The sequence below is a fragment of the Protopterus annectens genome, chromosome 2.part1 (genome assembly GCF_019279795.1).
Source record: "Protopterus annectens isolate FY-2018-M chromosome 2.part1, PAN1.0, whole genome shotgun sequence".
NCBI lineage: Eukaryota > Metazoa > Chordata > Ceratodontiformes > Protopteridae > Protopterus > Protopterus annectens.
Genome location: NC_056729.1, coordinates 1,530,129,740 through 1,530,154,514, shown reverse-complemented (window position 1 = coordinate 1,530,154,514; position 24,775 = coordinate 1,530,129,740). Strand labels below are relative to the sequence as shown.

Below are 24,775 nucleotides of genomic sequence, written 5' to 3'. Positions count from 1 at the left end.
ATTTCACACCAACTGCTTGCTTAAGGTCTCTTTCAGCAACTACACCTTAGCACAGTAGAACAATACCTTTGTTTTTGTTAACAGGGCTCCAAGGCCCCAAAACGTTCCTCCTCCAATTGAGCTTCCTCCAATTCGTTCAAATTTGTCTTCTGACTCTACCTGCCAAGAGAGAGACAGGAAAGGAAATTTTATAAAAGGCACTTTTTTTTTTTTTTTTGCTAAACCAGGTTGGTGAAATGGTCATCTAAGACCATTTTTAGCCAGGACCCGGGTGCAAACATGCAAGTTTACAAGTTATAAATGCAAATTTAACAGAGATATCAGAAATTTAATAGCGATATGAAAACAGTACGCCTTCAGAAAAATACATGAGTTCACACAGTTTCTACTAACACTTCGTAGAATTTCAACCCTGATAAATACATAGAAATAAATATTCTCAAATCTGCTATGATTTCACAGAATTCTTACTAGTACATTTGAGAGTTCTGACAAATGGAAACAGACTTTACCAAGACAGTCTGATTAATAGAGATAGACAAAAGGACATCAAATGCAGATGTGAAATGAGTGGGACAGACACTATGTTTCAGCAGCTTACCATCATCAGACAGTTAGTAAATTCATTCTGATTAGGTTTCTTTTACTTTTTGATGTCACATTACATGGAGGACTTCAGCAGAGGCAACAAAACTAAATACCGGTCAGTCCCTCTAAATAAAACCAACTGACTCAAACCTGCAAAAGGTTTGTGATCTTTCTTTGCAAGAACTACTGAGGTACTTAAATACATTAAAAGCATAAAGCATTACAATTCCATAATGTTTAAATAAAGCTAACCTGAAGAAAAGAGCTAGTGACAAATTTACAAAAGCACCAAGTCCTACCTACGTTTCTGAATGTCTGCCAAAGTATATATGGTTACACATGTAGTTGGAGCTCCACAGCACAATGTATGCCCGCCTTTACATTTTATGGTCCCATGCTTGCTAGCCATACAGTCACTGACATGAAAGACTTAATTCCCCATTATGAGTGATATACTTGCTCATGGTGTGGCTACCATGCAGGCAGACATTAACAGTGTTTCCGTTTTTCCCGTTTTTATTCCTACCCTGCCTCCAGTAGCAGGTTTGTATGCTCTCTATGCCTTCTCCTATCAATGGGCACATTCCCACACAAGCCCCATGAAACCTTGCCATGTGGGCATACTTTAATACAGCCACGTATACATCCCAAACCCATACTCTACACAACACCCATTTCTCTCTTCTCTCATGTGCCAGCACTATGACAGGCCAGACCGCCTCACAAATTTCATCAGCTATAGCTCATCTCAAATTGTCTGAGTCACAGCTAGGGCTTTATCACTCTGTGTAACAGAACTGACTGCATTATTTCTGGTTTATGCCTGTGCATCTTTCTTACCTGATAAGTAAAAATAAATCATAAAGATATTTACAGGTGCAGCTATCTACTGCAACCCCCTTCTCTGCAAAGAAATGGAGAGTCAGCACATCAGACTTAATGCTGCATGCCAAAGGTGCCATTAACCCAGCCATATAATCTGGAAATATTCCATTAGCAATATTATGAAACAGTTAAAGTGGAAAACTAAAAGTTACCAAGTTTTATACAACTCAGTACAGGTCTACAATGAACACCTTATTTCTAAAACCTTCATCATGCAAAAAATACAACAGTGTTGAACCTGCAAGTAAAATGGAAAGAAAACAGAGTAAGAAACTTCTCTGTGTGGAAGATTTTCAATCCATATATATCTAGTTAATCACTGTATATTAATCAGATCGGATAATGGTAGTGGAAGTAGCGAACTTAAACTCATCCTAAGTCAAAGAAATAATAAAAATATATAATTTAAAATATTATACAGAATTACTAAGTATTCAAAAGTAATCCAAGCAGGGTAGGCAGTCTGTTTCCAGTCGAAAATCCTTTACAAGTACAGAGACATGCGACCCAAGTAAAACAAAAACAACAGCGAGAATAACAAATGCAAAAATAGCTGCATCCTGACATACACTTTGGATTATCACAGTATCAAAAATGTTACTGAAGAAAAAGTACAGTTTTGTACCTACCATAAATGTAGATGTCCGATAGATATGCAACTGCAGTCCTGACATATGGGTTGTCCTGCCTCAGGCAGCCCTTCGGTCGGCCGGATTCCAAAGTCTGGGTCCGGCGTCGGCTGATGTCGCCTCTTCCCCGACGTCAGAGCGGCTGGGGTATAAAAGCATCAACCGACGCCATCTTCTTCAGTGTTTCTTGCCCCAGATGCCAGGTGCCCTCCAAGGAAGGCTAAATTTAGAGAATGGATAAAAATTCCAGACATGCACAACAGTAATAAACAGATACACCATAACAGATATCCCCAGCTAATTTGAAAAAGGGGGAGTGGACCCTAAAAAAGAGAATTACAGAGGGGTAGGAGGGAGGGAAAACCTGACTGCAGTTGCATATCTATCGGACATCTACATTTATGGTAGGTACAAAACTGTACTATGTCCTTCAAGAATGCAACTGCAGTCCTGACATATGGGTTGAATACCATAGCCATGCTGGGGGTGGTAGGATCTAAGATAAGGATGGTGTAGCTAAAATGCCCTAAAGGACTGCAGAAGCAAAGCCTGCTCGGGATCTGGAATATAAAGGCAGGTTGTAATGTTTGGAAAATGTATGCACGGAGCTCCATGTAGCAGCTTCTAGAATGTCCTTTGTAGACACCCCTCTTAGAAAGGCTGTGGAGGTGGCTGTAGCTCTGGTGGAGTGTGGCCTGATATTGGCTGGCACACCTTTTCCATGGAAAGAGTAGCAGAATCTGATGCAGTTTCCAATCCATTTTGAAATTGTTTGTTTGGAAATCGCCTTTCCTTGTACTCCAGCAGCGTAAGCTACAAATAGTTGGTCAGACTTTCTGTTGGCCTTTGTTCTGTCCAAGTAGTAGCGCAATTGCCTGTGCATGTCCAATGTGTGCAGAAGTTTTTCTCCTTTATTTTGAGGATTGGGAAAGAAAGTAGGCAGGTGAATTGCTTGATTTAGAGAAACCCTGGATATCACCTTTGGCATGAATGAAGGATTGGTTCTTAAAGAGACTCTGTCCTGATGGAAAATGAGAAATGGAGGTACTGCCATGAGGGCCTGTATCTCCAAGACTCTTCTTGCTGAAGTAATTGCCAACAGGAAAACTGTTTTCCAGGAGAGAAATTGCAATTCTGAAGATGCTTCTGGCTCAAAAGGAGGAAGAGTTCATTTTTCCAAGACGAAGTTGAGGTCCCATGCAGGCACTGGTGGTTTTCTTTGAGGTTTAATATTCTTTATTCCTCTTAGAAACTGTCTTAGCAAAGGATGTGAAAACACAGGTGGATCACAGTTGTATTTTGCTGAAATTGCTGAAGCGTGTATTTTTATGGAAGAATATGAAAGGCCATTGTGAAGCATTTCTGCCAAGTATTCTAGTATCTGTGGGATGCTCATTACTGATGCATCCTGACCGTTGTTGGCATTCCAGATGTTGAATCTCTTCGATTTGGCTGAATAAGTTTTTCTGGTGGAAGGCCTGCGTGCTGTTTTTCTGGTGGAAGGCCTGCGTGCTTCCAGTAAGATCTCTTGAACTTTTTTGGAGAGAGAGATATGGGGAGAAGTCAAGGAACCCTCCAAGCTGCCAGTTGCAATGTTTGGGATGAACAGTCCTGTAATTGTGCTGAGTTATAAGCAGAGGCCATTGAGGCAGGAGCCACGGCTTGGTGCGAGTTATGCTCCTTAGTAACGGATACCAGTGCTGTCTTGGCCAGTCTGGAGCTATCAAAATGCCTTTCGGTTGTTCTGCTTTGATCTTCAGTAACACCTTGGTCATTAATGGTAGAGGTGGAAATGCATAGATTGTTAGAGAATTCCAGCTGAAGGAGAGAGCATCCATTCTCCAGGCTTGAGGATGGTGTGTCCTTGAGCAGAACCTCTTCAGATGATGATTGAGGTATGAGGCAAAGAGATCTATGTCCGGCCTTCCCCATGCATGAGTTATTTGTGAAAAAATGTCTGGATGCAACATCCATTCGTGCGGATCCATAATGTTTCTGCTTAAACTGTCCGCCAGAACATTGTCCTTGCATGGGACAAACTGGGATTGCAACTGTATGTTCAGTTTCAGGGACTTTTCCCAAAGAGTCATTGCTAGTCTGCAGAGGGGGTAAGAATGGGTGCCTCCCTGTTTGTTTATGTACCACATAACAGTGGTGTTGTCTGTCTTTATTAGCAGATGACCTTGCTGCAGATATTTTCCGAAGGCCTCGATTGCATGAATCACTGCCAACATCTCTTTTTGATTGATGTGCAGATGCAATTCTCGGGGTGTCCATTGCCCTTGCATCTGCCCTTCATGTGCGGACCCCATCCGTGATCTGAGGCATCTGTTGTAATGGTTTGGCTTGCTTGAGGTTTGTTGAAAGACATGCCTTTGTTTAGCTGGCTTGCTTGTGCCCACCACAAAAATTCCTTTTGTAGACATGGAATGAGTGGAATAATTGCTTCTAAGTTGTGGCTGTGTTGAGACCATAAACATTTTAGGTACCATTGTAGTTTTCTCATGTGTAGTCTTGCCAGTGGAATCAGAAGAATGCAAGATGCCATGAAACCCAGGGCCTGCAGGATTTTCCTTGCAGTCATCTGGGTGTGCTTTGCTAGGCTTTTGAAGTAATCTGGTAATTGTTCTTGTTTTTCTTCTGTAAGGAAAGCCATTTGTGAGTTTATGTCCAGTTTGGCTCCTAGAAAAATTATTTGTTGGGATGGCAGTAGTCTTGATTTTTGAATGTTGACTGTGTATCCCAAAGCCTGTAGTAAGTGAATGACATAGTCCAAGTTTCTTATCAAGGCTTGCTTGCTGTCCGCTTGTATAAGGCAGTCGTCCAGGTAAGGGTATATTTGTATCCCCCGAAGTCTGCAATGTGCAATTACTGATGCCAGGCATTTCGTGAATACTCTGGGCGCAGTAGATAAGCCAAAAGGCAATGCTGAGAATTGATAATGCTCTGACCCTGCAAGAAATCTGAGGTACCTTCTGTAGCTGTGTCTGATGGGGACAAGCAGGTATGCCTCCTTGAGGTCCAGAGTAACCAGCCAAGACCCCTTGCCCAGCATGGGAAGAAGTTGCTGTAACGACAGCATTTTAAATTTTGGCACAATGAGAAAAGTGTTTAGAGCGGACAAGTCCAGTATAGGTCTCCATTGCTTTACTTTTCTTGGAACAAGGAACAGTCTTGAGTAGAATCCCTGGCCTTGTTCCTGAGGAGGAACCTTTTCTATTGCTTTGATTTGTAGCAGCTTTGAAACTTGTATGAGTGCCTCTGCCCTTTGATTTTGTGGCAGGTTTGGCATGCCTTGTCTTGTTGGTAAGGTATGGAAGTGGAACCTGTAACCTTTGTCTATTATGTCCAAAATCCATTTGTCCTTTGTAACATGCCAATTTTTTGAAAATAAAGATAATTTTCCGCCTAAAGGTGCTTCTCTTTGAGCCTTGGTCGGCGGTGTCAAAGTCAAGTCATTGTGATTGTCCCTGTGGAGCAGGAGAAGTCCCTGCGCCACTTCTCTGATTAGTTGGTTGCCATGGGCGGCCCCTGTAGGAGCCTTGGTATTGCCCTCTACCTCGAGCAAGTCTGTTTTTTCCCCTTTGGAACTTGTCAGTGTCTGGAAAGGACCAATTCTTCGAAGGCCAAACCCTCCTCCTCCTCTCCTCCAACTTATCTTATATTTCCCAATAATATCCCTAGCTACTTGCCTCTCATTTTAAACCACAAGCCCTGTAAGCAGCAATTATTGAAATATCTGCTGCGGTCATTAGGTGGCCCTTACTACTAGGGTTTTTCCTCTGGAAATTGCCTCTACCTAGCCAACTCTCTATCTCACCTACTGTTAGCCCCTTCTGCTCCACTTTTCTCTTTCTACTTGCTCTGATACTTCTAGCTTCTACTTGCTCCTACCTCTTATCACCAAATATATTTACATCCCCTTGCCTTACTTACCTTCTTTCTGAGCACTTCACTGATTGTTTTCCTGGGCTCTCCCTGCTCCGTTCGCCCTGCAGGCTCACTCCACTCCCCACCCTACCCCCAATTCCCACCCACCCCAGGGGTCCTACATTTAACTCAATAGAAACACACCCCTTTACACCTCCCCTCCAATCAAATCTCTATACAACTCTCTGATTTCACCACACCTACCTTGATCACAAATACTCACCCTCCCCTTTCTTAAACACTTTTCCTACCTCCTGCCCCACCCTCTCTAATTACTCCTATTAAACTTTACCTCATCATACTTCATCCTACTTCTCTACAAACCTCCTCTGAAACCACTATGCCAACTTTATCTATCCATGCATTACTAAGACTACTCATCTTTATTCTATTATTTTCATCTCTTAACTTCCTACATCATAACTTCTTATGAATACTCTCAGACTATTTCTCCTCTACTGCCCTCTAAAAGTACCTCAACAAATACAACACCTTTAGCTTCATCCTTTTTGCATTCACCCTCTCAGTCCATTTACCTTCTATCCAAATATCACAGACTAGTACACTGCAAGTTCAGAAAAACCTATACCAAAAAAAATATATTATTCACTATAATCTTAAACCACAGATATATCCTACTCTTCTCCACTTACTACAAGATGGCGATATTCACCCTAATCCAGGCCCACATCATACTATAACCAATTTAGAACAAAACCAAACTAAACCTTTATCTCTCTCTTGCTCTAAACCTTCTAACTCTTTGTCCATTGCCCATCTTAATATACGTAGTGTCTGTAACAAAATTGATCAACTCCATGCCCTTCTTGAAACTGAGAAGTCTGATATTTTATGCCTATCTGAAACTTGGTTAAAACCCTCAATTAAAGACATAGAAATTACCCCACCTCATTATAGCATTATTAGACTTGATCGCACTAACAAGAAAGGAGGTGGGGTAGCCATTCTGCATAAAGCGAAACTAAAACTGATTCCTCTAGACCTCACTCTTACTCAAAATTATTATGCTGAAGTAATTAGCTCTAAAATACAAATCAATACCAATAAAGCCATTAACATCATCTGTGCATATCTCCCCCCTGGAAATAACATCAACAGCCTTGAAGATATACTCTACCAACTCTCTATCAAACTTCCACAGGAAACTCTAGTCCTAGGTGACTTTAATATAGATTGGCATTCCTGTAATAACACTTACCCTACCTCACATATCAGCCTCTCTGGCTTCAAACAACTTATCAATAGCCCCACTAGAATCAATAAAACAAACGATAAGGCTACTACCTTAGACTGGATTCTTACTAATACCCCCCAGCAAACCTACCAAACAGGCATCCTTCCTGACGACCTTAGTGACCACTCACTTACCTTTATCATTAGAAGCAAAACAAACCTAACCTTACCCACAACTTTTAGAACTCTTCATTCAAAAAAACATTTTAACCCTGATCAGTTTCAAGCTGAACTATTCCAACGTCATTGGGCCCCTCTAAAACATCTCCCACTCAACAAAGCTGTGGAACACTTACTCAACATTCCTAGCAATACTTAATCAACACGCCCCAAGTTGAACCATTAGAACTAAAACTAAAACTGCTCCCTGGCTAACCTCAAATACTAAGCATAAAATCACCCTCAGAAATAAATCTTGGCATAAGTGGCGTTCCACCAAAAGTCAAATAGACCACCAAAGGTTTAGAGAGCTTAGAAATAGTACTAAAAAAGCCATCCTAACAGACAAAAAGAACTATTACTTTCAACTTCAAAAAACTACCAAAAAGGAACCTAAAAAATTCTGGTCCAGTATTAATAGTCTCCTGACCCCAGGCCAAATAATTACACCAAACCCTCAGGATTCTGACCCTGATAATCCCACACTAACAGCCAATAACTTTAATTCCTTCTTCACCAATTCTATACAAACTCTAGCCAACCAACTATCTCCTGATACTTCTCAACTACCTCCAAATACCTTAATAAATACCATTCCTCCCCTTCACCTACAACCTGTTTCTACCTCTTAAATACAATCTCTCATCCAAAAACTCAAACCTACCACCCCTTCTGCAGACAAACTTCCTGCTGAATTCCTGCAACTAGCAGCAAAAGCCATTGCTTACCCTGTCTCTATCTTGATAAATAGATCAATAAAAGAAGGTATTTTCCCAACAATCTGGAAGATATCACATATCATACCCCTCCATAAAGGAGGCAAATCTTATGACGTCTCCAACTATCGTCCCATAGCACTTTTATCCCCCTTAGCTAAAATCACAAAAAAATGCATACATAAACAACTGCTCAACCACCTCCTCAAGAATAGCCTTCTAGCTGACACTCAACACGGTTTTAGACCTGATCACAGTACTACCACAGCTCTTCTCTCCTTCACCAACACTATTAACTTAAACCGTAACAACAATAAACTTACATCTTCGCTTTTCATAGACCTATCAAAAGCCTTTGACATGGTTAATCATACACTTCTCTTGCACACATTAAAATCTCTGGCCCTGGAGCCTTCTTCCCTTACCTGGTTCTCTTCCTATCTTGTAAATCGTCAGCAAGCTGTACTCTGGAAAAATTCTCTCTACTCTCCTTCCTATCTCTTTAGGAGTACCTCAAGGGTCTATCCTAGGCCCACTTCTATTTTCTATCTTTATTAATGACCTTCAATCATCTTTACCTAATACTACCTGCATACAATATGCAGATGACTCCACTATAATTTGCACTGCCTCTTCTCAAACAGAACTCCAGTTTCAAACACAATCAGCCTTCTCAACTGTTGAACAGTGGTTCTCCAATCGCTGTCTACTCCTTAACCCCAAGAAAACTAAATTATTACTCTTCTCACCTACCCGTAAATCTACTTTGATAAACTTCTGTATTACTGCAACTGACAACACCATAATCTCTCCTGACTCCTCAACTAAACTTCTTGGTGTTATTATCGATAATAATCTCAACTATGATTGCCACATCAACACCACAATAAAAGCTGTTAATAAAAAGATTGGATCCCTATACAGAATAAAGCCCTTCCTCACACCTGAAGCTAGGATAACCTTAGCCCAAACACACCTTATCTCTACCCTTTGTATGCTTCCTCTATTTACACTAATCTATCTAAAAGTAACCTTAAGAAACTTACTACATCTTACCACAATATTGCCCTTGCCACCACTTCCCAATTTAGAGCTCACCACTGTCTAAACCTAAAACAACTACACTGGCTGGAACTCCCTAACAAGCTCATTTTTCAACAACTCTTAATAGCACACAAAATTCTATACCAACCTTCTAAAACACCAGCTCTTTCTAACCTCTTGACTCCTTATATCAACCTGAAACAACTACGTTCCTCTGATAAATCACTTGTTAATATTACCAAAATTATGAATTCTGCAGGCAATTGCCTTTTCTCTAACTCAGTAGGTAAAATATGGAATAATCTTCCATCTGGTTTGTCCTCTTTGCCTACTCTCCCACTATTTAAGAAACAACTTTTAATACATCTTAATAAATTCTGGCTTTGCTCTTGTACCAACCCAGACTAGCCTGTTGGCACCCTTATGTTTGTTATAAACTTTTCTTACCCACTTGTATTTCATCTTCTACTTCAACTGAGATATTATCCCTTTATTGTAAATATTACTTAACTCACAAAAAAAAAAAAAAAAAAAAAAAAAAAAAACAGGAATTGTTTGTGTTTATGATTTGATACCTTATTGTATTGTTTTGCTAGTTGCTAACCTCTGATCTCACTTCTTTCTGACCTAGAATGATTCTGATTAGTTAAGATCTTTAATATTTGTACTTACATTTTTTTCCCTTTGTATAATACATTTGTACTTTGTCTTTTTATGTATTTCCAATAACTGTTTTTAACCTCTGGAGCTTTTCTCCCCGGGCCTCCACTGAAAATGGACATTAATCCAGCTGGACTAGCCCGGTCAACAAATGTAAAATAAAATAAATAAATAAAAATAAATACTGAACCTTGGTGGCTGAACCTGGAGGAAATCTTTGACTGTTTGTACTGATTTAGCCTTTTCCTCAATTGATTTCAACACACCCTGTGCTTTAGCACCAAATAGTTTGTCTTTTTCCAGAGGTGCATCTAGAAGCTTTACTTTAACATGATCTGGCAATGTCTGTTCTTCCAACCAAGCAAGTCTACGTATAACGGCCCCTGTCATAGCTGCCCTACATGAAGCTTCCAATGCATCATAACCACACTGAAGAAAATGATTGCTAACCTGCTGAGTATTATGAACCAAATCCTGCAAGGCCTTTCTATCTAAAGGCTCAGGAGAGGCTAACTTTTTCTGCAAATCATCCATCAAGAAATCCTGATACTGAAACATATGAAAAAGACAGTTAAGTGCCCTCATGGCAAGGGTGGATGAGGTATAAACTTTTACCCCACCTCTCCAGGGACCTAGATTCCCTGTCTGCGGGCAAAGGATTTTTGGCCGTGGAAGTGGCCACTCCTTTGGGCCCCTGAGAAATAGTTTCTAGATCAACAGAGTGGGCCTTAAAGAGATGTTTATGAGTTTCAGGAACCCTGTAATATCTGTCTGGCTTGACAGGAGCAGGAGAGAGAGAATCAGGAGAAGTACTGGAGTCTGAGAACACATCATCCAATACATCTAACACTGGGGTATAGCTAAAGGCCTGTGCTGGGGTAACTTAAGGAAAGTCCGAAGCCTTTTCCTGGAGTCGGAGAAATCCTGGCCCTGCCACTGAAAATGCTCTCTCATGGAGTGGAGAATTTCCCCAAAAGAAATATCCTCAGGAGGAGAGGCAGAGGGAATGGATTCATCAGCATCAGAATCCTCGTAGGCCGGGAAGGATTCTTCCTGGGAATCTGAAAGGCCTGACTCACCAGAGGCTTCATCTGAGGAAAGGGTATCTGCCTGCTCAACTCTAGGCCTTTTGTCTGAAGGCGGCTGAGAACCTCTGTCTGGATGAGCCTGAGAGCCCCTGATTAAAGAAATAAGATCTGCAGCTAAAGTCATGATCTGTTTATCAGAAGTGGGACCCTGTGAAAAGATTTAGGAGGGTGAGACTTAGCCTGGCTGGCAGCCTTAGCACGTGTGTAGGCCTTGATGGACATAGACACAGGAGGCCTAGCTGCCCCATGTGCTGGAGTAACTTTGTCCACCGGCATGGTGTCAGGCAAATCTTGGGCTTCGGTTTCAGGAGGAAAAATCAACAACCGGCACCGGGGTAGCCTCCGGGACCGAAGTGTGCGGTAAAACTGGAGCGGTTGAATTACCGCCTCCGAAGAGACCGATGCACTCGCGGTAGGCTTTAGCGTGGTGTCGGTGGAAGTCGCGGGTCGCGAATGTCGGTCCCGGTCCTTCCGTTTTTTGGAAATATGTGCTGTCGGTAGTTCCGACGGCATGATATAGGAGTAATTTTCCCCAAAAAAGTCTTCAGCAAATTCTGCCCGGCGCCTAAGTGTGCGCTTATTGAAGCAAGCACAGGCAGCACAGGCCGAGACGTCGTGGTCTGGGCCGAGGCAGGGAAGGCAGTAAGAATGGAAGTCCTTATGAGGTATTTGTTTACCACAAGACAAGCAATTATTAACTTTTGCAGTTTTATCTGACATCGGCTGAGGCAAGAAAAGGTAACCCAACGGGGTACTTAGCTTTTTGATGACTTCGGATCTGAAAACACAGGAGCTGGCCGACCGGCACTTGTGAACTGCTTCTGCTTCGGGCACCGCGCGGCAAGAAAGACTGAAGATGATGGCGTCTGTTGATGCTTTTATACCCCAGCCGCTCTGACGTCGGGGAAGAGGCGACATCAGCCGACGCCGGACCCAGACTTTGGAATCCGGCCGACCGAAGGGCTGCCTGAGGCAGGACAACCCATATGTCAGGACTGCAGTTGCAGTCTTGAAGGACATCTTAGCCATTGTCACAGGAAACCCTTTTCCGAGTAACATCTTAGGTGAAGTCCCGTACTTTGCTTACAGGAAGGCCAGGAACATTAGAAGTTTTGTTCATAGGTTGGTACTAGGCTATCGGCCCTGGGGCCTACGCAAGCCTAGCCATAACAATTCCCTGGATATTTCTTCCCACAAAATTTACTTCTCTGGGCCCCTGTCTAGCAGGGCGACTGACATGACCCCCGGAGTGAATTTCCCATCTCCCATCCAATCATCAAGGTTCCTTTTGAAGGAGGCCAATGAGGCGCTCTGCTTGACATGTATGGGCAGTCTATTCCAGAGTATGGGGAGTCTCTGGGTCAAGAACCTATCCCTCCAGCATGTTTTGTTCATTGTGATGACAAGGTTTAGATCCCTGGAGCGTGTGGCTCTGAGGGATTGGGATTTCTTTAAGTGGAGCATGTCCAACAGCTCAGGGTTTGACATGGCCTTATATGTTAAGCAGAGATCGCCTCTGAGTAGACTATATGCCACAGAGTATAGCTGGAGTTCTTTTTAGATGGTCAGCATATGGCATCTGCTTTAGGCCTGTGATTCTTTTAGTGAGGCATTTCTGTGTGTTGAATTTAAACCTAGACTACATGAGAGAAACACAAAAAGATGTGAAGCAAATTGTACATTTTGTATGTTTATAGAGCAAGGTGATAATAGGTTCATAGGTTCATACTAGGCTATCTGCCCTAGGGCATTTATAAGCCTAGCCAGAATGTGGTTGGCTTTTGCCACCCATTTTAAATTTATTTTGCTATGCCCTTTTTCGAGGTTAGTATACTGTGCCTCTGTCTAACAGTGACACAGAAGTGATACCTGGGGTAAACCTACGATCTCCCATCCACTCATCAAGATTCCTCTTGAAGAGAGTCAATGAGGGACTCTGCCTAACCTGGACTGGGATTTTATTCCAGAGTGAAGGGAGCCTCTGGGTTATGAATCTGTCCCTCCAGCATGTCCTATTTATTTCAGTGCTGAGGTTCAAGTCTCTCGAGCGCGTAGCTCGATGGGATTTGGATTTTCTGAGGTGCAGCATGTCCATTAATTCCAGGTTGGACATGGCTTTATACGTCAGGCACAGATCACCTCTGAACAGGCGGTATTGCCATTGAGCAGAGCTGGAGTTTCTTTAACCAGGCAGCATATGGCATCTGTTTAGCCCTTTGATCCTCTTGGTGAGGTACTTTTGGGGTCTTTCCAGTTGCTGCAGGTGTCTGGTAAGGTACATCCCAAAGGGGGCATTGTACTCAATTATGGGCCTGATGAGGGATGAGTAAAGAGGCACGATGACGTCCCCTGATCTAGATGTGAATCCCTTCATGATTAGGTGGGCTATATAAAATGTTTTTCTAACCGCTTTGGCCACGTGGTTGTCAAATGAGAGACTGCTATCAACTTGGGTCCCCAGGTCCCTAATTACTTCTTCTGTACTTAATGGATTACCACCTATGTGGTAATCTGTGGGCACTTTGTTTTTGCCAAAGGGGATGACTATACACTTTTTGGCATTTAGCTTGAGGACATGGCTCTGGCACCAGTTGTCTGTTTCTATGAGGCCCTTTTGGAGGATGCTTGTGTCGGCTGGAGAATTGATTATGGCGGCCAGTTTGCAGTCATCTGCGAACTTGGTCAGCCACAGTCCTTCCGTGTTGGCCTGTACCTCCGAGAAATATATACCGAACAAGAGAGGTCCCAGGACTGAGCCTTTTGGGACGCCACTTGTAACTGGTTTGGAGTCTGACATGGCTCCAGCAATTCTAACCATGTGGGTTCTGTCCTTGAGCCAGTTTGCAACCCATCTAGTGACATAGGGGTTTATATTTAAGTTGGTGAGCTTATCTATAATGCCAGAGTGGGGTATTGTATCAAAGGCTTTTGCGAGGTCCAGGTAGGCTGTGTGGACCACCTTCCCCTCGTCAATGGCCTTGGTGACCGTTTCAAAGAAATCAACCAGGTTTTAAAAGGCAGGATCTGCCCTTAAAGCCGAACTGGGTAGGATCCAGTGTATGTAGTTCCCCAATATCTTTATTTATGAGGTCCATGATGATCCTTTCCATAGCTTTGTAGACTAAGCTAGTCAGGCTTATGGGGCGATAGTTTCCAGGATCCGTTGAGGCACCACCTCTGTGGAGAGGGACCACTGATGCTGTACGCCACTCTTTTGGTACATATCCTGTAGTAAGGCTAAGATTGAACAGTAGTTTTATGTTTGGGTTTAGCTCTTCTTGGAGCTCATGTAGGACGCAGCCCGGGACACCGTCTTGTCCCATTGATGCTGTGTTTTTTGCTTTGGAGAGGGCAGCTCTTACCTGAGCATCTGAGATATCAGGGGGGCAAGCACTCTGCTGGGATAAATATTTGCCCTTTTGGTGGGGGGGGGGGGGTTGCGCTGAACCTGTCAGCTAGGATGTTGGCAATGTCTGTGGGTTCGCTGTATTTTTTGTCATTTTGGACTAATTCTGAGCATATCTGGGAATTACCACCCAGGTTCCTAACATAACTAAAGAAAGCCTTGTGATTATCCTTAGTGTCCTGTGCAATTTTTCTCTCGAAGCTGGCCTTAGACGATTTTATGAGTGCCCGTAGTTTTTTGGTAATACTGATCAGAGATGCCTTCCCTTTTTGGTATTTTGCTCTATCATGTAGTAGCTTCCTCCTTCTATTGTATAGTTTGTTTATGGCTGGGATCCACCAGACAGGACATCTGCCTTTGGAGGATTGGGTCTTGGTTTTATTTGGGAGTGCATGATCCATGCATTCCTGAAGGTGTTCATAGAATGCATTTATAAAGGATTCTGCGTTCTGGGCCATATTTTCCACAGGCCCGGGGGCTTTGAAGGATTCCACCTCGGTTTTGAGGAGTGTGAAATTTGCTTTAGTGAAGTTTTTCACTGTGGTTTTCAGGGCAGGGGGTGGAGTCGGGATGTGAATATCCAGTGAGATTAGTTTATGGTCTGATCTTACCAGTGAGGGATACACTTCTGGTCTGGAGCATAGAGTCCCCATGTTGGTAATTTTATGTTATTCTTCCAGTTGGTTTTAAATACCATGCTAAATCAGTTTAATTTTAAGTGTACATTTTGTTTCCTTCGTCATACATATTTCCTTTCACTTGCTCTTTTTTTTTTCCACTTTATTCAAAATGATATATAAATAACAATACTAATTATACAATAATATTTTTGTAGATAGTTTTTAGGGTTCTTGTACACAGACCTGAATAAATCTAGGACGACGAAAGTGATCTTTGTTAACAATAGTTTATGGAAATAGAATATGATGATTTTTACAATGGATTTTTCCATGCAAAGTGTAAATGCATATATTTATATATATTTTTAGATTGCCATATGGTCTAAGGTTTATACATTTCCAGCCATGTAGTATACGGTCTTGGTTACAATCACAGACCTAATAATCTGGTTACATAAGAGGGACCACATCATTGTTAAAATAAAGTGCATAAGGGTTATATTATGACAGCTACTAAGTAGGGCAGGACCAGGTCAAATGTCACACTGATGTGAATTTAACACATATACCAATAACACTATTTTACAGCACAGTAAACCACTCCCTTGCCTGATAAAAGTATTTATATAGTTAGAAAGCTTGTGAGGAAACTATTACTCTCTCACTTTTGTTTTACTTGGGTCGCTTATCTCTGTACTTAATAAAGGATTTGACTGGTAAACAGACTGCCTACCCTGCTTGGATTACTTTCAAATCCTTAGTAATTCTGCATGATATTTCGAATAACATAATTTTTTACTATTTTTTTTTTTTTACTTGGGACAAGTTTAAGTTCACAACTTCTACCACCATTACCTGATCTGATTAATATACAGTGATTAACTAGATCTGTATGGATTGAAAATCTTCCACACAGAGACACTTTTTACACCGTTTTGTTTTTGGACCCACTATACTTGTTTAGTGGGTTGTTTGAGACTTCGGGGATACCACAGAGATTACTTGTAAAATGTAAAGAAACAAAACATAGCATTAGCAAATCATCTGCTAGCATCCCAAACTTCTAATTCCAACAAATTTACTTGTGCATGACTTACCTTTACTATAGACACTCCTGAGCCGATGTTAACCAGAAGATACGGGAAAATATCTGGACATGTAGTCTGGAACCGGAACTCAGGATCACCATGCTTCACATAAATGAATGCTTCAAAAGGAATGTTTTTCAGGACAAAGTTGCAACCTTTTATTAAGCAGCTCATTTCATCTTCCTTGTCAACACTGAAAGAGTAATAAAAAAAAAAAAAAACACACAACTAAACTAAAGCACACCACTAAATATAAAACTGTGTCTTGCTATAAGGTTTTGTAACAAACAATATTAAACTTTATGTATGAATTAGCACTGTGCTTTGTGATTATCACAGGTTTGCAAATCTGGGCTGATTTAGTTACTGAAGTACTAGACAGTCACGAGTTGAATTTGGTAACAAATTTAACAATTAGGATACAAGATACAACAGCTGAGTTACGTGATCGTTCAGTAATAAAGTTAGAAGATTACTAAAGAAAGTCTAACTTAGTGAGGGCTACCGTTTGTCAAATTTAAGATGGTCATCTAGGATAACCTTCAGTAGTTTGGTTTGTGGTACATTTTCAGAGAGGAGGATAGCAAAGTTGGAGTTTTGTCTGTGTAGGATCGAGGAGTAAAGAGCATTTTTCGGTTTTATTAGGGTTTAGGAGTAGTTGACAGTGCAATAGATACGGTATATACAGGTAAAATGATCCTTGACTGATGGTTTGTAATGAGGGAGGGAGAATAAGCAGCAGATTACAGCAGCATCGTCTGCGTAATTAATTAGTCTTCCTTATGCCTCACTTAATGTAACGGTATCAATGAAAATGTTAAAATTCAACTATGGATCTTTGAAGTATGTCACTAGGTACTGGTTTTAATTACTTACAAAAAGGCTGAATACTATCAGAATGCTTGTGAGTGGCTGTTGAGATAGAAGGTAAAAAAGCCAAGTGAAGTAATGGAGAAGGCTAATGAGAAAAAGAGTATGTTGTAATTTTGGATGGGAGACAGTATCAAAGGCTTTAGAAAGATCGAGGAAGATTGTAGATTTGTGTTTCTTTCTCTTGCTAAACAGCATTAAGAAGGGAAAGTAGGAGTGAGGTGGTACTATGTTTTGAGATGAAATCCATGCTGGGTATGTGAGGGAAAGCTGTTGCACAGGAAGTATTGAAGTACAGTTGTGTACACTGATCATAAATGTAGATGTTGGAGCGTACGCACTGGTGCAGTCCTGAATTGTGGGATTTCCTGCTGTGGAAGCCCTTGACCAGCCTGACTACCAGAGTAAAAATCTCCCTCCTCCTAAGGCTGGTGGACACACTACCCCAATGTCAGTACACCTGGGTATAAAGTGAGCCAGCTGATGCCATTACATCAGTTTTTTCTTGCCTCTTGGAAGGTAGAAGACCCCAGGATGAAGCATAAGCAAGGAAAAAAGGTACAAAAGGGGGCCTGCAAGGTAAACACCCAGACAGTCCTCTGGTTAGTGTAGAAAATAGAAGTAGGCTACTAGCGTAAGTAAAAAAGGGAGGGAAAGAAAACTGCAACAGTGAATACACGAACATCTACATTTATGGTAAATGTACACAACTGTACTACGTTCTTCGTGTTTCACTGCTGCAGTCCTGACTTGTGGGAGATGAGGGTGGAAGGTAGATTATGGAGAAAAGATGATGCCCTGCAAGATGGCAGTGGCAAATCCTGCTCTAGACTTGCAGTAAGCTGATAAGTGGTTGTGTTTGGTGAAGGCATGCACATATGACCAGGTAGCAGCTTCCAAAATGTCATCGGTAGGAACTTCTTTCAGAAAGGCAGCAGAGGTAGAAGTAGCCCTAGTAGACTGAGTTCTTACACTTTTAGGAGGCTTCTTGCCATGATGGCTGTAACTAAAGGAAATACAGTGAAGATCCGCTTGGAGATGGTCTGTTTGGAGACTGGTTTCCCTTCAGAGCCAATGGCAAAAGACACACAGAGCTGGTCTGGATTTTCTGAAAGATTTAGTTCTGTCAAGACAGTAGTGATGTTGTCTATGCACATCCAAGAAGTGAAAGATTCTTTCCCCCCTGTTCTGAAGCTTCAGGAAGAAAGTGAGCAAGTGAATGGCTTGATTCAAGGATGTGTCTGTGACCACCTTGGGCATAAAGGATGGATTAGTCCTGAGTGATACTCTGGGTGGAATATGAGAAAAGGTTCTACTGCCATGACAGCTTGTAGCGTAGAGACCCTTCTGGCAGAGGTGATAGCCAGTAAAACGACAGTCTTTCACGTTAAGAATTTTAAATCAGAAGCAGTTTTTTTTAGAACAAAACTGACGTCCCATGAAGGAATGGGTTGTCTCCTGGGAGGTCTGAGGTGGACCACTCCCCTAAGAATGGTTTCATCAGAGGGTGGAAAAAGATAAGAAGAAGAGTAGGGAAGAGTGTTGAAATGGCAGAGACGTAAATCTTGTCTGAAGAAAAGAATAGGCCTCTATCCACCAGGGTAACCAGGTAATCTAAAATGACAGAGACACTGGCCGACTTAGGATTGAGGCCTTGCTGTTGACACCAAATGGTGAATATTTTCCATTTGGCCAAGTATGATTTCCTAGCACTAGGTCTTCTAACCTCAGGGAATCTCTTGAACTTGTCTGCTTAGGGTGTGTTCAGAGTAGTATTTTGCAGAATTATCCAGGCTGATGAGAGTCTGAAAGTTGGGATACACAAACCTCCCCCTGTCCTGAGTCAAAAGGTCCAATCTCTGAGGTAACTGCCACGGTTTTTCATTGGTTATATTCAGTAGCAGAGGATGCCAGTGCTGCCTAGACCAGTCTTGGGCTATCAGGATCACCCTTGGGCCTTCTTCCCTGATTTTTAAGAGGACACTTGGAAGAAGAGGCAGAGGAAGAAACGCATAAAGGAACAAATGGCTCCAAAGGAAGGAAAAAGCATCTGTTCTCCAGGCTGTGGGAAGTCTGCTCCTGAAAGAGAATTTTTTCAGCTGAGCATTTTCTTTGAGGTCAAAGAGGTCTACCTATGGGAATCCCCATTTCTGAACTAGGCTGAGAAGTGTTTCCTGATGTAGATGCCACTCATGGGGATCTATCAAGTTCCTGCTGAGATGATCTGCTAGAGAGTTTTCAGTCCCTGGGAGGTATTGTGCCATGAGCTACAACCCCATAGAGTGAGCTGTCCAGACCTACATCATTAGTCGACAAAGAGAGTAAGAGTGGGTGTCCCCTTGTTTATGGGCTACATAACTGTGGTGTTGTCCAACTAGCCGGACCCCTGGTTTCCACTCATTTTTAAAAGCCACTAAGCCCTTTTGCACTGCCATCAGTTCTTTCTAATTTATGTGCTTCTGTCTGAACTGATCTTCCCATCTGACCTGGGATTGAAGCTGTTGGAAATGAGCCCTCCAGGCTGTCTCTACAGAATTTATGGTTAAAGTTTGGCCCTGAGGGATGAACCTGAAGGGGAGACCCTGGTAATTCCTCCTTGAAGCAAGGGTCAGAGGAATTTCAGTCTCCAGGGACTGTGAGTGCTGGCACCACAGACTCTTGAGGTACCACTGGAACTCCCCCATGTGTAGTCTGGCCAGAGAGATCCTGAGGATACAAGATGCTATGTAGCCTAATGCTCCGAGGAATTCCCTGGCTGAGAAGTACTGTCGCTGCATAACATCTTGCAAGTATTGGGTCAAGAAGGAGACCTTTTCTGGAGGAAGGAAGGCCTTTTCAAGGGAAGAATCCAGAAGAGCCCCAGGAAAACCATCCAGGAGGATGGGTCTGTGCTGGATTTATAGTAAACCCCCAAAAGGGTGAGGAGACTGAGTGAAGGCCAGATTCTTGAGGAGCTTTGACTGACTCTTGGCTTGAATGAGGCAGTCATCCAGATAGGGGTAAATTTGGATCCTACAGGAGCTGAACACTTTGTCAAGACCCTGGGAGCAGTGGACAAGCCAAAGGGCAGTGCAGAGAATTGAAAGTGACTTGTATCTGCCCTGATGCAAAGAAAACTTCTGAAGATTCCTCTATGGGAATGTGCAAGTAATCATCTTTTAGGTTTAAGGTGACCACTAAGGCCTGATGGGCTATCATAGGAATAAATTATTGACAAGTCAACATTTTGAGTTTTGGTACCAGCAGGAACTGACTGAAAGTGGACAGGTCTAGGATAGGGCACCAACACCCTCACTTTCTTGGAACCAGGAAAAGCCTGAAGTAGAACCATTTTCCCCATTTGATGATCTGGTACTGGTTCCACTGAGCCCTGTGAGCACAAGTTGTGAATCTGAGAAAGGGCCTCCATTCTTTGATTTTGTGAGAAATTGGGTAACCTCAGTATCTTAATGGCTATATGAAACTCAGCCAGTAACCGCCTGACATAATCTTCAGAACCCACTTGTCTGAAGTAATGAGGGAGCCGTTTTCTTTGAACTGGGATAGCCTTCCTCCTATCTTTTCTGGAGAGGGTGGGAGGTGGGGTAGGGGGAAAAAATCATTGCTGCTCTCTGCCTATAAATCCCCTGTTTTGAGGTTACCGAGGACCACTGCTTAGGCCTTTGCAACTGCTGCTGCCTTTGAGGCCTTTCCCTCCAAGGCTTCCTCTGGCCACCTTTAGACTGTGAGGGAAAGGACCAGTGTTTAGAGGGAAAATTCCTACTGAAACTAGGTTTATAGGATGATATCAGGCTAGTGACCTGGAGGCCCTTATAAGCCTAGCATTGAATTTTGCCCATGTTCCCACAGTCAGCACTTGTTTCCCCTGTTCAGCAGAGACAGGTGGGATCCCAGGGGTGTATTTTCTGTTTCCTATCCAGTTATCCAGGTTCCTCTTACAGAGAGCTAGAGAGGTACTCTGCTTAACACGAAGAGGGAGACTATTCCATAGATGGGGGAGTCTCTGGCACACAAACCTATCCTGACAACAAGTTCTATTAATGTCACCAGGTTTAGGCCTTGCATGCAGGTTGCCCGAGTGGATTTTGACTTGTGGACATACAGCAACTCCATCAAGGCTGGGTCTGAGATGCCTTTGTATGCCAGTCACAGGTCACCTCTGAGCAGTCTGTATGACACTGAGTAGAGGGACAGGGCTTTTAGCCCATCTGTATAGGACAGGCGTTTGAGACCCTGGAATTTCCTGGTCAGGAAGCTCTGCTGTCTCTCCAGCTGATGCATGTGCTTGGCAAGGTAAATGCCGAAGGGGGCATTGTACTAATGGGTTTGATAAGGGAAGAGTACAGCGATGTTATGATCTCCTTGTTCCTGGATGAAATATCCTTACTTATGAGGTGGGCCATGTAGAAAGCCTTCCATGCAACAGAGGCAACGTGGTGGTCAAACGTCAGGTTGCTATCAAACTGGGTGCCCAAGTCCCTCACGAATGCTTGCATGCTTCGTACATTGTTATTAATGTGATAATTAGTTGGGGGGGGGGTGCCATTCTCCCCAAAGGGGATAATGATGCATTTCTTGGCATTCAGTTTGATGCCATGCTCCTGGCACCAATCATTAGTTTGGGTAAGGCCCTCTAAGAGGATGTTCACATCACTAGGGGAATTTAAGACATCTCTCAGCTTGCAGTCATCTGCAAACTTGGTCAGCCAGACTACTGGTTTTGGGATATACTTTTCTGAGGTGCAAGCCAAACAGCAGAGGCCCCAAGACCAATCCTTGGGGTACACAGCTCGTTATGGGTCTACTACTAGAGGTGGCTTCCCCTATTTTGACTGAGTGGGTTCTATCAGTGAGCCAGTTAGCTACCCAGTGTTTCCAGTCTTCCCCTCGTCCATGGCTTTGGTGACTGTTTCAAAGAAGATGACCAAGTTTAATAGGTTCATAGGTTGGTACTAGGCTATCGGCCCTAGGGCCTATACAAGCCTAGCCATAAAAATTCGCTGGATATTTCTTCACACAAAATTTACTTCCCTGGACCCCTGTCTAGCAGGGCGACTGATGTGATCCTCAGGATGAATTTCCTATCTCCCATCCAATCAAGGTACTTTTGAAGAGGGCCAAAGAGGCACTCTGTTTCACATGTACAGGCAGTCTATTCCAGAGACTGGGAAGTCTCTAGGTCAAGAACCTTTCCCTCCAGTAGGTTTTGTTCATTGTGATAACAAGGTTTAGATCCCTGGAGTGTGTGGCTCTGAGGGATTGGGATTTCTTTAGGTGTAGAATCTCCAACAGCTCTGGGTTTGAAATGGCCTTGTATGTTAAGCAGAGATCGCCCCGGAGTAGACAATATGTGACAAGAGTATAGCTGGAGTTTTTTTTAGACGGTTAGCAAAGGGCATCTGCTTTACGGCTGTGAGTCTTTTAGTGAGGTACTTCTGTGGCCTTTCCACTTGTTACAGATGTCTTGAGAGGTACATACCAAACGGGGTGTTGTATTCTATAATGGGTCTAATGAGGGATGAGTACAGTGGGACAATGACCTCCTTTTTTCTGGATGAAAAGCCCTTAGTGATGAGGTGCGCCACATAGAAGGATTTCCTGACTGTTGTGGCGATGTGGTTATCGAAGGTGAGACCACTGTCCACCTGTGTCCCCAAGTCTCTTATCACACTTTCGGTGTTTAGTGTACTGCCACCTATGTGGTAATTCACAGGTACATTTTTTTTCCCCAAAGGGTTTAAAAAGAAGTTATGTCCATAACGTTCCATGTGGAGTGTTCATCTCGCCTTTGTTCTTACACATGGGTTCGGAGCCGATCCTCGGCTCAGAGTCGGCCGCTTAGCAAAGCTCTGCATCGAGAAGAAGCTCGAGACCAACCTATCTCCCACAATTCCCTCTGCCCTTACCTCAGATCTAGTTTGCAACACAATACCAGATCCCCAACAGGAATGTAAACATACATACATACATACCAGGGCGTAGCTGAAACTAGCAGCAACAGCAGAGAGAAATCAGTAGTGGGAGAGCCAAACCAGACCTCTAAACTGGACGTTCTTCCTGACCTGAGGGTGGGAATGTAAGAACAAAGGCGAGATGAACACTCCACATGGAACGTTATGGTAAGGACATAACTTCTTTATGTGAGAGTGTTCAATCTCGCCGTTTGTTCTTACACATAGGTAGCGTCCCTAGCTCCGTGACCCTGAGAGACTCACGGAAGAACGTTCCTGAGCACAGTGGAACCAAAGGTTGCCCTGTCCCTGGAAATCCTATCGACTTTGTAGTGAGTGATGAACGTATGTGGTTTAGACCAAGTGGCGGCCGCACAAATAGTATCCAAAGGTAGGCAGGCCGCATGAGCCAGAGATGTAGAGACTGATCTAGTAGAATGTCCTTTCGGTTTGGTGGGCAAACTCTGCTCAGTAGCAGTATAAACAAAAGTAATACAATCAGATAGCCATTTGGAGAGAGTACACTTTGTCACTGCCATGCCCTTTCTGTTGTCCGCAAAGGCTATAAAGAGTTGGTCTGCTTTTCTGTGATTCTTTGTTCTGTCTAGATAGAATCTAAGTTGTCTATGAACATCCAACTTGTGTAACATGTATTCCAGCTTATTGGAATGGTTTTTGAAAAATGTTGGGAGTTCAATGGACTGATTAATGTTGTTGACTGAACAAACCTTGGGAAGAAAGGACGGGTTGGTGCGTAGGGATACCCTATCCGGGTGAAAAATCAAATATGGGTGCTTAATGGAAAGAGCTTGAAGTTCTGACACTCGTCTAGCTGAAGTAATAGCTACTAGAAAGAGAGTTTTCCATGACAAGAACTTTAAAGAACAGGATGAGGCTGGTTCAAAGGGTGGAAGCATTAGTTGGGATAAAAGGAGGTTTAGATTCCACGGAGCTGTAGGGAACCTGACTGGTGGTCTAATATGAAAGGACCCTTTTAGAAAAGCCTTACAAAGCCTATGAGTCATAGCTGCTCCATTCTCTTCTACATGAAAGTTTGAAATAGCAGCCAATTGAACCCTCAAGGTGGCAGGAGAAGCTCCTTGGTGAAATAGCATGGATAGAAACGCTAAAACTTTGTTTAGTGGGCTATTAATGGATCTAAATGTTGTGCAGTTGCCCAGAATACAAAGCGTTTCCACTTACTAGTGTAAATTTTTGTAGTGGAAGCTTTATGAGAGGCTACTAGAATGTTCTGAACCGCAGGAGAAAGAAGATCAGACCTGGCTAAGAAGGGAAGTGGAGCAGCCAAGCTGCTAGTCTGAGGGACAGGAGCGACGGGTGGGGAGCCCCTGACGAATGGGTCAGTAGATCTGGCTCCGGGTCCAGGATCCAGGGCTCCCGTATTTGGTGTGCTTGAAGAAAGTTAAACCAAATTTGACGAGGCCAGAATGGGGCAATGAGAATTACAGTCCTTTCCAGATTCTTGGCTTTCTGTAGAAACCTTGGTATCAGAGGTATAGGAGGGAAGGTGTACAGGAGACCCGGGGGCCAATCGTGAATCAGAGCGTCCCTGGGGACTTCTAGCGGGGTAATAGGGTGAAGTAGCTTCTGCATTTGGCGTTCATTGGAGACGCAAACAGATCGCAGCAAGGCTGGCCCCACTTGCGGAATATCATGTCCGCTATTGTCTGTTTGAGGGACCACTCATGAGGTAACAGGATGGCTCTGCTCAACCTGTCTGCTATGACGTTGGATAACCCCGGGATGTGCATTGCTATCAGAAAGCGACCCGTGCACTCTGCCCATTGCCAAATTCTCATGGCCTCTCTGCACAACTGGTAAGATTTGGTTCCCCCTTGCTTGTTTATGTACCAGACTACGGACATG

At 43.0% G+C, this 24,775-nt stretch overlaps 1 protein-coding gene across 1 annotated transcript in view; it reads right to left on the bottom strand.

The window, feature by feature from the left end:
- The window catches only part of PANK4 (pantothenate kinase 4 (inactive)), a 1,309,469-nt gene that overhangs the window by 1,142,008 nt on the left and 142,686 nt on the right, over positions 1 to 24,775 (bottom strand). The window contains exons 4-5 of the mRNA XM_044063577.1: positions 16,077 to 16,260; positions 67 to 159 (exon numbers count right to left, since the gene is read on the bottom strand). Coding sequence (XP_043919512.1) covers positions 67 to 159; positions 16,077 to 16,260 — 277 coding nt within the window. The remainder of the gene's footprint in view (positions 1 to 66; positions 160 to 16,076; positions 16,261 to 24,775) is intronic.